Source organism: Anoplopoma fimbria, chromosome 3 (assembly GCF_027596085.1).
Source record: "Anoplopoma fimbria isolate UVic2021 breed Golden Eagle Sablefish chromosome 3, Afim_UVic_2022, whole genome shotgun sequence".
In the NCBI taxonomy this organism is placed as follows: domain Eukaryota; kingdom Metazoa; phylum Chordata; class Actinopteri; order Perciformes; family Anoplopomatidae; genus Anoplopoma; species Anoplopoma fimbria.
In genome coordinates, this window is record NC_072451.1 from 23531861 (window position 1) to 23545036 (window position 13176).

The 13176-nt window shown below is 40.6% G+C and overlaps 2 protein-coding genes across 3 annotated transcripts; one reads left to right on the forward strand and one right to left on the reverse strand.

Annotated features, from left to right (window-relative positions):
- Positions 1–183: 183 nt before the first annotated feature.
- On the forward strand, positions 184–4961 carry LOC129110939 (ras-related protein Rab-11B-like). Its single transcript, XM_054623214.1, has 5 exons — positions 184–390; positions 2183–2378; positions 3049–3242; positions 3508–3588; positions 4295–4961. The coding sequence occupies exons 1-5, from the start codon at positions 351–353 to the stop codon at positions 4438–4440; spliced, it is 657 nt and encodes a 218-aa protein (XP_054479189.1). The 5' UTR covers positions 184–350; the 3' UTR covers positions 4441–4961.
- A 1241-nt stretch (positions 4962–6202) lies between these two features.
- Positions 6203–10998, reverse strand: LOC129088860 (E3 ubiquitin-protein ligase MARCHF2-like). Of its 2 annotated transcripts, none has more exons than XM_054596113.1 (5): positions 10620–10998; positions 9270–9555; positions 8971–9166; positions 8312–8521; positions 6203–7565 (listed from the first exon to the last, which is right to left on the reverse strand). In XM_054596113.1, exons 2-5 carry the CDS (start codon positions 9452–9454, stop codon positions 7410–7412), a joined length of 747 nt encoding a protein of 248 aa, XP_054452088.1. In that variant the 5' UTR covers positions 9455–9555; positions 10620–10998; the 3' UTR covers positions 6203–7409. The 2 variants fall into 2 exon arrangements, with proteins under 2 accessions (XP_054452088.1, XP_054452087.1); XM_054596112.1 differs by having other exon boundaries at positions 9270–9570.
- Between the last annotated feature and the right edge of the window lie 2178 nt (positions 10999–13176).

The window sequence follows — 13176 nt, forward strand, 5'->3', positions numbered from 1 at the left end:
CACACACAAAATGCCAATACCATTAATTCTTTGGCAATATCAACATTTTTACTGATCCTGTCATTCTTCTCATTCAGAGTTAAATCTCCAGCTGGATGTTGTCTGCTGGCATGCCAGTAGTGAGCGCCCCCTGAGGAAGGTATCTGAAGTGCAGGGACTCCTCCCTCCCGATGCAGAGTTGGGAGCTCTCTTCTTTCTGCGGCCAGCTCTCCCTGACAGCCAGCACTGGCGCAGAGTCTCATTGTCAAACCTTAACCATATTCTTCTCTTCTGGCACATAACGACTATTCATACCCGCACTTTTCACACATCCTCTTCGGGAGACAAGCGTTGGAGCGGCCTCGTCCAGAATGGGGAACCGAGACGATGAATACGATTTCTTGTTCAAAGGTAAAAAAAAAAAAAAAAAAGAAGAAAAAAGATGACTGCGTTCCCCCTTTTACTCAAACCGACAGAGCTATGCTTAAAAATGCCTAGAAATCTCTTAATTGTGTCATTTTCACAGAGCAAATATCTGTCATTTCTAAAGAAATAGACTTATGCTTTTAAGAAACTGCCTGGATGACTATGGTTGGTGTTATTAAAACATAATGCTGTCATTGTAACACTTCAACGCCTGCAGCTATATTTATAGGTATGGGATGCAACACCCAACCGTGCCCAGCCTTTGTATTAAACTTTCATCAAGTCGTAGAGCAGTATTGGTCGTTTGAGGGAACAGTTTACTTCTTTACTGAATGACATGCTGTTTCATTCCACCTCATGAGGTTGATTAAAGGCCTATTAGCCTCTACCTCTCCTGATCAATAAGCTTCATGCTCAGATGAGGAGTGTTACTCAGTCTACTCTCACAGACACTGCAAATACTGCATCTTTATAACTTTGTGTATCAGTGTTGTTTTGTTATGGCTGATCAGTAGGTCTGATGGGTTGTATCAGATCTGAGCGGTACCAGACTCTGGTCCATGTTTATCTCTGGGGGCTCAGTTGGATCCAGAATGACTTCCTTTGATCGTGATATCAGCTCCTGTGGCACATTAACATCCTGGGCCTGTATAAGCCAAAGGGCCATTTAGATGTAACAAAGTATCCTCTGTGGGATGAATAGGGCATCTGCCGGAGGCGAAAGCTCTCTCTCTCCCTCTCTCCCCCTCTCCCTCCCTCCCTCCCTCCCTCTCTCTCTCTGTGTGTCCGAGCCATCGTCTGTGTACCCGGCCGAAACAGGAAGGGCAAGGCGGCCTGAAACTGTCGATTCAGGTTTTGATGAAGCCTGTTATCAGCTTCCTGCAGACGCACCAGCACGAAGTCGACTGGGACAAAGTTCGACTCTATTTCCTTTTGTCTAGGGAGGGAGAAAACAAAAAGGCTCCACCTCTGCTGCTGTGCTGTGACCAGGAGCCCAGCTCGGCCCAGGTCCACAAGCCTGATCAATCACTTTCCCCTTACAGCACAGCTTGAGACAATGCATGAACAACAGGGCCTGATAATAGTTACTACTGACAGCTTATACACAGTGACTTCCAGATGTGGTCAACGTAAAAGTCCCATGTTTAAACTCAATGATGGTGCCATATTCCTTTGGTTCTTTTTGTCGATATATCTCTTGAATCTCAGGGGTAGAAAGGGCGTTTTAAATGTGGGTTGGTACACAACATTTTTAAAGCTGATGTCACAGAAAGAATTCAGCAGTCTATTTAATAAATATCAGCCCCCTCGGGTTGTTTTGGCCCGGCTAAACTATTCATTCGAAAGGTCAGGCATATGGAGTTTATATTAATTATGCAAACAATGAACAGCAAAACATTTATTCAGTGAAGTATATTCTGCTCTGTAAAAATGTTTTTCTTTTTTTAAACACTCATTTGTTTCATTCCAATGACTCAGAGGTGAATTTAAAATGAAGAGGGCACGTTCTTAAGCACCAGTGAGTTATAACACTGAGGTTCTGTATTGACTCACGCCTTGAGTTTTGTAATGTTTCATTCCTATTTTACAGTAGAAATGTTTGTTTTTAATATCCCATAAATCACACAAACCCAAAACCCCTGGGTTCTGTTGAAGCAAGCGTTTATCAACATTTCTTGGATCTATTTTATGGCCCCTTCCTCTCGCATCACTCATACAGTATACTACCACACGTCTCATATTTTCCATCCCTCCCTTCTCCACTTTCCCTCCACAGTTGTGTTAATTGGGGATTCGGGCGTAGGAAAGAGCAACCTGCTCTCTCGGTTCACACGAAATGAGTTCAACCTGGAGAGTAAGAGCACCATCGGGGTGGAGTTTGCCACGCGCAGCATTCAGGTGGATGGCAAGACGATAAAGGCTCAGATCTGGGATACAGCGGGACAGGAGCGCTACAGAGCCATCACCTCGGCGTGAGTCTGTGTTTGTGTGCTGCTGATAGTCCAGCGTCAGAGGGGGGGAAATACTTGAGCAGTCACAAGTTACACTTTATCCTTCGGACTAGATCACCTCAAGTGAGGCAGATCTTTGGATATGTTCTACAACATTTAGTTAAAGAGGATGGCACTTTTGATCAACAAGTCTTTCGCTTGTGAGTTAAATCTTCTTGAGTTAGACACAGAACTCAGTCATCCCTCTAAATGTCCTAGATACGCAAGTGCATCTGATGAATGTCATGTATATTAAATGTATCTGCAGGTTTGAAATACCGAACTTTGACTTTAAACTTTAGATCTCACATATAATTAAATAAACTAAATTCAACTAACTATTTTTAAACAAAGTTCAATATGACTCCAATTCAAGTAAACATCTCATAACAGTTTTAAAAATGTATATTGCCTGAATAGGACTCTGGGAACTTAGTTGTTAGAAGTGTAATATAATAATTATCAGTGAAGTAGACAGAATGCAGATTGAACTATCTACTGTATATTCTGGATTAGTCAGTGTACAAGCAACAGACAGATATTTTACTACACACCTTTAGAAAGATTTTTAGGACTGAACCAGACCTGCAGACGTTTCCTGTCATCACTAGTGAAATGTGCTGATGCCGGCGTGTCTCCTGTCCTGTAACAGATACTACAGAGGGGCGGTGGGGGCGCTCTTAGTGTACGACATAGCCAAACACCTGACCTATGAGAATGTGGAGCGCTGGCTGAAGGAGCTGAGAGACCATGCTGACAACAACATTGTGATCATGCTGGTGGGAAACAAGAGCGACCTGCGCCACCTCAGAGCCGTGCCCACAGATGAGGCCCGGGCCTTCGCAGGTACTGTGACTTCCAAAAAGACACAGGGAAGCCTAAATATCTAAGTGTCGGGAGGGATTTTATAGAATGTATCTATTTCTTTCAAGATATAGTTTTTTGTTTTTATTGTGCATTTGGTTTGTTTCCTATGAGAACCTCATAGAAACCTTGATTTTAGTTTTTTCTGAACAATACTCGGATCTCCTCTTGCCATTCCTGATATTAACTTATCTAGCTTCAAGCTTCTATTTTTGTTAAATGTATGTTTTCTTTTTTACCCCCTCAGAGAAGAACAATCTTTCATTCATAGAAACTTCAGCCTTGGACTCAACAAATGTTGAAGAAGCCTTCAAGAATATCCTTACAGGTATGCTTGTGAACAGAGTTGGGACGTCAGAGCTGCACTGTTATCATAATGGAACGATAAGAAGTGAAAGTACTTAAAATGTCACCTTAACTTCTTACACAACAGTCATTCCCAAACCTTGGTCTGATAACAAACCATTACTATGTAATTCTAAGCTGAGACTGTGTTGCTTAAGATTTTACCCTGTAAGCTTTAAGATGTGTTCGGGCCCTAAACGAAAACTTAGTCTGTTTTTAAAAGTAGCTACTGATGTTAACAGAAGTATTATCAACAACTGGGGGCGGCTGTGGCATAGTGGAGAGCAAGGTAGTTCAAGGTGGTTCGATACCCGGCTTCGGCAGTCGATGTGTCCTTGGGCAAGACACTTAACCCCAAGTTGCTCCTGAAGGCTTGCCATCGGTGTGGACTGGATGTTGCATGAATGTTAGTTAGAGTCTGATGGTGGCACCTTGCATGGTAGCCTGTCATCAGTGTGTGAATGGGTGAATGATATGTAATATACTACTGACTGTAAGTCGCTTTGGATAAAAGCGTCTGCTAAATGACTGTAATGTAATGTAATGTAACTGAGAGAAATGTTCATTTCTGGTAACTGAACTCTTGAACTTGAGTAACTTCCTATTACTGTAGGAAGTTCTTTTGATCCGTCTTGTGCAAAACCGTAACTGAAGAATTGACTGTTTCTTTTCCATCTTTACAAAAACAGAAATCTACCGCATCGTTTCGCAGAAACAGATTGCTGAGCGGTCTGCCCATGACGAGTCCCCAGGAAACAACGTGGTGGACATCAGCGTGCCACCCACCACGGACGGCCAGAGGGGGAGCAAACTGCAGTGCTGTCAGAACCTGTAACCCATGGCAACCGTCCCTCCTCACCTGGGGCCGATTATAAATTGAAATCCACAGTGTTGGTATGCTTCCATCCGCCTGGGGTGCTGTATTGTCTGAATCTGCACTTTTTTAGATCAGTGGAGTCATTTCCGTTATGCCACAAACGATCGGACCCTGAAAGAAGTGTTTGAATTGATTTCAAATTGTAATCTGACCCAGGTACAGACTGCTACATCCCAGTGCAAAAACAGGACTGATGGTACCGCGTATGTAGCTGCCACAGTTACCCATGATAGTGTAGCGTAGCAGAATAGCTTTGCCTGAGTGTCTCCCTGGTAGACGGTTGTTGCACATGTTGGGAGGCCCCGGTTTCAAGCCTGCCTGTTTGTCGTACCAGCAGTCCTGTTTTTGGGCTTTTCCTCCTTCAGACATCATCTCAAAAGTGGTTGTGACGCTGCTGATGCTTATTTCATTTTCTGTAAAATATATTCTTTTTTTGTTTTGATTTTGATAGCTTGTCCGCTCACATACATTATATTAATGCCATGAAATTAAATTTTACAATATTATGATGTTGTGCCCTCTTTTTTTTCTTTTTTTTTTCTTCCTCCTTTTAATACACAAAATTACAAACGGTACCTGAACAAGGACCCTGGACCACCTTTTAACGCCAACTGTAGGGGTGTGGCGATACATTGACCTGAATCTATATATTAATTCAATTATCCAATATTATTGATGCAAAGAGAAAACATCAGTAATAATCTTAAAGATGCACCTTTATTTTATGGGTCACCATTTTTGTCAATACTAAGGCATGATATTGTCTTATATCAATCACAGGTCCCTGAATTGAATCTGATTAAAATTCTATCGCGACAGACTTTGTGACATCAGCAAATATAGTAGTTGTCCAAAGATACAATATATCTTACCATAATTAAACTTGTGATTTACACAAAGCCAACTGATAGATATGTTTTAAATATGTTGATGCTACCGTTGTTTCAGGTCAAGATGGAGCTAGTTTTATCTACTTTATACACAAATCATATCTATTTTGGTTCCATCCTAGGAGTCAGCCCCTCCCAAGGGTCACAAGATAAGTTGGGAGTTGTGAGATGATTAGGAAAAAAGAACAGCTTATGCTAAACAAATTTGTATTGTTTGGGACATTGAACAGACAGTGAACTGACTTTTGGCTCTTTTTTGTAAAATATTGAATAAATGAATGTCCTTAGGCTTAAAATGGTATAGTTTAATGAAACCATCTTAGAAGGGAAACTATTCATTTGTGAGGCTGCTAACATTTTCCTCTTATGTATGAAAACCAACACTGCTTTTTTTTGTAAGGTGCTGCAAACCAGATGCATCGGAACCTACAATGTATGTACGTATGAGCAATGTATTGTATTTTATAAACTTTTTTTTATGTAACATCTTAATCTGACAAGGACCCATTGTCGTAAGATACGTGTAGTAGACCTTCCCTCTGAAAAGTAAAGGAAAATATCTATAAAATAGAATACTTGTTCTTTTGTAATTACCCAACAAAAGAACAAGTATTATAGTTAAGTAAATTACTTTGGTAAATGTCATATTTGTGGTATAGAATGCGACTGTCCTACAAATAGTGAATGTTCACGGTCTCCCAGCACAAACATTCAACTGGTAAACAGTTTTCCCCCACAGTGATTGATCATTATTAGATATATTTTCGAAGATTGTTAGAGGCTTGTATACCTAAAATCAACAGAAAAGTCACATTTCACATTGATTTAGTCCAGGAGTCCCTCGTGTTTTATTGCACAATAACCCAACTTTCTGGGGGATGCAGCAGGAAGACTACAATAACACAAAATACTTTTTTATAGCATATGCTGCACACATTGATCGACATCTCAAAACACATTTTTCTTTTGCACCTTTACCGAGTACCAGCCTGCTCTGGTATATCTCTGTATTTATATAGGACAAAAGTCTGTCGTCTCACTAGTCTGAACACTGTATGTCTTCTATGTAAAATTGCATCTCTTGCGATGTAGGACATGATAACTACTGTTCATTTCTAGACAGCTCAATTTATGAATGGTGCATTTACAAGTGGAGCAGGGCTGTTTGCCAATGCACTTTGATGACAACAGTAGGAACATGATCCAATTAGAATGTAAACACTTTTCCACACCTTCAATACTATTTCTTAATGCATTTCTGCACTGCCGTTTAACGGCTGCAGTTGGTGTTTTCCCACATGCTGCAAATCGTCACTGACCCTGTGTGACAAGTGTGATAAATATGTGATGCCTTAGCGGCTGTTTACACAGGGAAATTATTTCATTTTCACCGTTCATACATCAATGATAAGCTTTAGCAGGAAACTTCAAAGGGGTTCAGATTGTAGACAACGACGTTGGTATGGGCCACCGTCGCCCTCTACTTGTCCACAAAGGATATTCACAGATAGACTTTGTCAATCATGTTTCAGGTTATTCTCCTCTGCCGGGCTACTGGCTGCCCATTGTTCAAAAACAGCTAAATACATTGTGTAGGGGCATGGGGGAATTATAGGTAGTGAATATGTTTCATATTATATTGTAGTAGCATGCTGAATCAGTTATATCCTGCTACATTAGCTTGTGTCCTAGTATTTCAAACGTTTGTGTCACGGCCATACAGTTGGGCTGGTTTGTCCATTATCCATGTCTTCAGTTGTTCACATCCCAGCACTGCCTGTCCAGTGACAACTCTGTGTTTCAACATCTACTATGACTCCGGAATGAGTTCTTCCCAAAACCACCTTTGTGGTCGGCCAATATCATAGTAGTTTACATCAAGTGCTTCAATAAAAGAAAACAGGAGTAGGAGGTACCCCTCCCCTCTCAGAATGGTCCTTATGAAGTGCAAAAAAATTACTATCATGATTAATCTTGTTTTTAGGGAGTGCTTCAGTGGGCGTTATTTTAAATATTCCTCTTGCCACCGATCTGCACTCATACGATGGTCTCGTCAGTCATTTTCTTGGTCGACTTGGTCGGCACAGAGCGTTGAGTGGTGTGCGCCCCTTTCATGTCGGGCATGAGCAGGCGCACCTTCTGATTGGTCCTCCTCCACTCCGAGTACAACTGACAGTGATACCGAAATGACACCTGAGATTGAATGGAAGAAGAGTGGGAGGGGGCAAGATGGGCGGTGACAAGGGAAGAAAAGACAGACGTCAATAAAACTGACACCAAGATATTTGAGACGGAGTAGTACGTATGCAGGACAGGAATGATATGCTGACTGAAGCTGCAGTTGCTACAAAAGCTGTGAGCAAAAGGGCTAATCTTTCACAATTTGACATTTGTAATGATAATTTTGCTGAAGATTTAAGGGTTGGGTTTCTGAAGAAAGTTTCAGATTCAGAAGACATCCTATTTTTAAAGTATATGATCAGATAACGTCCAGTTAAGGAAAAGTGCAAAGTAAAGACTTATTCTTACTTGTTTCAATGCATGCATGAGCCTGTATGAACTATCTGGCAAACTTTCAAACAAATAAGTGCTCTGTGCAAAAGATTATCAAGTTGTAATCACATCTCTCTATGCTTTGACTTTGTTCAAGTGCTATTCAAGGTCATATTGGACCAGAAAACAGTCCCGGAATTTCTACAATAATCAAGAGCACAACATAGATCTGTTGGATATTTGTGGTTTTCTTTGTATCGTGTCTGTGGGTCAGTTCACATTTGTTTTCCAAATCTATGTAGGACACTAAGAAAAATAAATACTAGAGCCAGCTTGTGGGTGTAAAACATTCTATCTATGCAAGTACCTCAACAGAAGAAGCCAAACTTCATCAACATGTTTTTTTCTCAGTGACAGGGGAATAAGCAGAGTAATGCATTAGTTACCAGTGTCCAGAGTATGTAGATGGTGAAGAGGGCGATGGTGAGGGCAATGAGGCCAACAGCCTCGAGTCTGCTCTTCAGTTGCAGGTGGTCCTGGGCTCCCCTCAGACACAGCCAGCCAGAGATGGCTGCCAGGGGTGTGATGAGAAGGAAACAGGCCATGTCGCAGAGCAGAGTGCGCTTCTCACTGCGAGGGCCTGGGTCCTTCAGCCACTGAGTAAATATTTAATGAAAAGTTAGCTTGGTTCAACTGAAAATTAGCTACAGTATCACCTAACTGTCAATTTGACTGAGTGATGCATCTTAGTTTGCAATGACTATTACAAAAAAAGTCAAAAATCTAAATGGTGTAATTTCCCGCATAACTAAAATGAATGCATTGATGCAAATGAAAACGACTTATGAATACAGAGCTCTTATAACAAGGTCAGGCCACCATCTTATCAATCATCTCATATCCTGAAGATGGTACTAGTTGGAACAGACTCGACAAGGCTTACAATAAATCAAACTGACACTTACAAAATCCTTCAAATATCAGATCAAAGGCCAAAGGTTTATCCTTGCAGTAAAACTCGTCTAACCTGTGTGAGTGGTTACAAAATCCTTCAAATATCAGATCAAAGGCCAAAGGTTTATCCTTGCAGTAAAACTCATCTAACCTGTGTGAGTGGTTGTGGTCGTCGTTCAATGGTGAATTCTGTGTGACAGAGTTCACAGTAGCTGGTGTTGGAGGAGGACAGCCACTTCTCCAAGCAGCTCTTGTGCACTTTACCCAGCGTACCAGTGCAGTCGCAGGGTGAGAGCAGTGTCTCCCCTCCAGCTCCCTCATGACAAATCCGACACATGCCCACATCACTATGGAGAAAAGCAGAGAGGACAACAATGAGACGATTTACCAAAGTATAGCGTAATTAGAGTATATTCATTAGGGCCCCATATGAGTTCCACCCTTTCTTACCTCTGCAAGCTCACCGCTTTGACAACGGTGGAGAGTGGGCGGCCATCTTTGGCCGTAACCTTGGCAATGAACTGGGCCTGTGCAGTAGAATCAGACTCCTCCGAATCCTTGGAGGTATCTGATTCTGCGTTCCCAGAGTAATCACAAAGGGAGCCAGGTAGGTGGCAGCACCCTGACGAAGACATGTCTCAGCTGAGGATGATGGTGATGAAGACGATAGTGGAGGCGACTTTAAAAGTCTGATCCAAAACCTGACCTCCTACTCCTCCTCTCCTCCTCTGTCCACCTACAGAGCAAATGCCTGGTAGATTACAAACAAGAGAGAAAGTATGGGTGACCTGAAATGACAACATATGTAAAAAATGATGTCATCCTTGCAAATCTCTCATAGGATTCTATAGAAGTCTCTGTGATGCCATGAGAGTGAGCGGAATATGTACCAGCTCTAGGTCATAAAGAAGCTAGTATTGTTGCTTTCTGAACATAAACAAGACATACAACATTAAAATCAGCACGAAGGCATGTTGTGAAGGGTAAGTAAAGCTTGATCCCCTCAAAAAAAATATTAAAAATCAAGATTTCATAGTTTCTAAAAAATACTGAATACATACTGATGCAGGGGAAGGTACAAAAACACACCTGGAACTTTTGAATTGATGGTGATGAAAAAATGCATTTTAGGTTTAAAATAGTTTACTCATTAGAAGTAATTACTATGCTTCAGTAAATAAGGGTGATATGGCCACAAAAAAAAAAAGTATTTGCAAGTAAATACAGAATAGTGCACATTGCTTTGCAGAGAAAATACTTTTCACAGGTGGTCAGGTGGTTGAAACCAGTCTCTACAACCTGGCCTCCAGACTGATATTGTCACCTATATACTCTTGAACAACTGCCTTGAAAAGAAACAGTATAATCACATTTATAGAAGCATATTCTTGCATCTAATGCCGCGGACGATTCAGCCCAAATGAGTCAAACTAATGTCATCGCGATTTAATGCATTGTTTTTTTCCTTCAAAACCGGGTTGCTTATTACTACTATCATCATATCAACGTTACACTGCAGGAGGATCAACCCAGGGACTGTCTAGTTTTATTCGATGATGATCAGTTTACATGTTTACTGCTTATTGTGCCGTATATGCAGCGTTACATGATTGATGCAGTGTCGTTACTGTATTGACATCAACACGGGCCAAATCCATCTCAATACTATAAACCATGTAGACAAGCTGATATATATATATATATATATATATATATATATATATATCATATATATGACTTTGGTATAAAGAAAAGCTGGTGAACAAGGTGAAAAACAGACGATATCGTAGATGTACTCACCCGACGGCCCCCTCTGTTTTCTCTGTTTTCTCTCCTGGCCTTGGCCTTGGCCCTGCGTTATCCAGACACTAGCTAGCTGAGCTAAATGTACAGCCCTAGCTACAAATAATGACATTGACTTCTAACCAAAAACGGATGATATGAGAGGATACGAACGACGGCCACATGCGTTGTATCCTCTCCATGGCGTGTAGCATGTCTCCCTCGGGTGATTTTGTTCGAAAAGGCCGAGAGGAAACGGCTGTTTCTACCAGGATTACTAGACACGGCTAAAGTGGCTAACGGGCTAGCATCGGGCAAACCTACCCCAGCTTCCCTCAGCTGTGCACTGGTCATGTGACACAATGCTGCCTTCAAAGACCGTGGTGATATTGTAAGAACGGTCACTTCACACCACAGTGCCTCACACACATAGCAATCATCAAGTGCGAAATACGACTAGTAACCTACGCTTGTAATAACTACTTGTCATTTTCTATTGCTGACATCATTTTCTATTGCTGAATGTGCTGAGAAGGAGGTCAGTAAAAGTGTCAGTCCGAGGAAAACTGATAATGAAAGTAATGTTTGTAATCTCTTAATTTTCCCATGATTTTATATGAACATCGGCTTGCTCAAGAGCAGAATGTAACATAAGACAAATCAGTCATAATTAGTGCATCCTTTTGAGAAAGAAGTCAATGAATATTTGGACTCTATAAAATATTCAAAGAACTTTAAAGCTATGAGGACTGTGCAAATCTATTCAACACTTGTGACCTCGCTGGACTGACTGATATTGAAAGTCTTCTAACTGAGTTGTTGGTATGATTTGGACTGTTTATTGTGTGATCTTGCTGGACATTTTTTAGATTCCCTGGCGTAATATGAATTACATTTTTGTTTGCTGTTTGTATGTGTCTGTGTTTTATATGTATGAACAAATGTTTCAATAAAATTATTGAAAAAATAAAAAAATAATAAAAAAATAGTGCATCCTATAACGTTTTTTACTACTCCCAACGTTTTGATGTATATGATCAATTACACAAATAACCTACCGCTGAATGCAGTGCACGGTTGAAACAATAACAACGAAACGTGTGATCGTCCCTGTTTGTATAGGTTTGTTTTCAACCAGAAGACAACCATGAATTTGGTCTAGCGATGTCAGTCTACAATGATCCTCTGTCGAGAAAACATCTGTGGTAAGATATGACGAAATAACACCGCTGGGTGGCAGCGTTTAGTCCACCCCGAGGTGCAGGGAGGTACAGTTCATGTTCATTATAGGGTTTAGTGTCTAACTAATAGGTTGCTTTTGGGATATCAGATTTTGAGGAACGTCTGGTTTACACAACAGTAGTGGAGGTAGGTAGTGAAAAGCATTAACCCATGTGCTATTCTTAAGAACACATCGTGTGTACTAAAAAATATTTTTTTATCATATAATATAAACACTCACAAGATACATTTTCCTGCATAATGAACATTTTTACTTCTGAAATGCAGTTTGCTGATAATACCTCTCTACTTTTGCTAACTTTGCCTACTTTTTATTCCACTACTTTGAATTGACAAGTATGTGTAGGCCTATACTATGTAGATTATGCTTTGAAAACCTATAATGAGCATATAAAGCGTGATAAAATATATTTTAAGATATGTGATGCCTTCCTGTACAGTAAATCAAAATACCCTACAGTAACACTTACCTCATCCAAAGTATAATACTGACCCAAGGCCAGTCTGCTGCATAATGACTACTTGTGATACTTTAAGTAGGCTACATTTTGTTGCTAACACGTACATACTTTAACTTGAGAAAAAAATGAATGCAGGACTTCTTATAATGGATTACATATACTTTCTGCATTACTGTACGGCTGCTTTTGCTAAATTCTCGATTGCTAGCTTATTATTGACCTCCTGGGTGTTTTGCACTTTGTTGAATTAATGGAATTGGAAACAGGTTTCAATAAGCCAGGTAAATGACTATTTTCTCTTTTAAGCATAAGCAAACTCAGTGACCTTAAAACCTGCAGCAGCAAACATATACAAATGTCCACCTTTACCAGCTAATGCAATGCTTAGGCAGATCTTGCCCACTTTGGTCAGCCCAACATCATGATTTATCCTGTCACTTTTGATCCAAAATTTAGTATATTGTTACCAGATATAAAAAACACACTATTCTAATTTAATTTGCATTTTACAGAAACATTCAAAACCAAGTTTCATGGGAGACTTTTGAAACGATCCCTCATGAATTCTGAAGCTTCCCTTAAGTGTGACCAGAAATAGTAACCTCCACATGTAATCTTTAACTCTTAGTCAAACAATATCTATTTTTACCTTACCCTTTTCCCCGTCTATACCTTTTTGTTCCCTTTGAACCAAGCACTGATAAAGAAGGGTCCACTTGTGGTGAGTGTACTCTGAGTACACACCCACACACACGCACACACACACACACACACACACACACACACACACACACACACACACACACACACACACACACACACACACACACACACACACACACACACACACACACACACACAGAGCGTGTTTC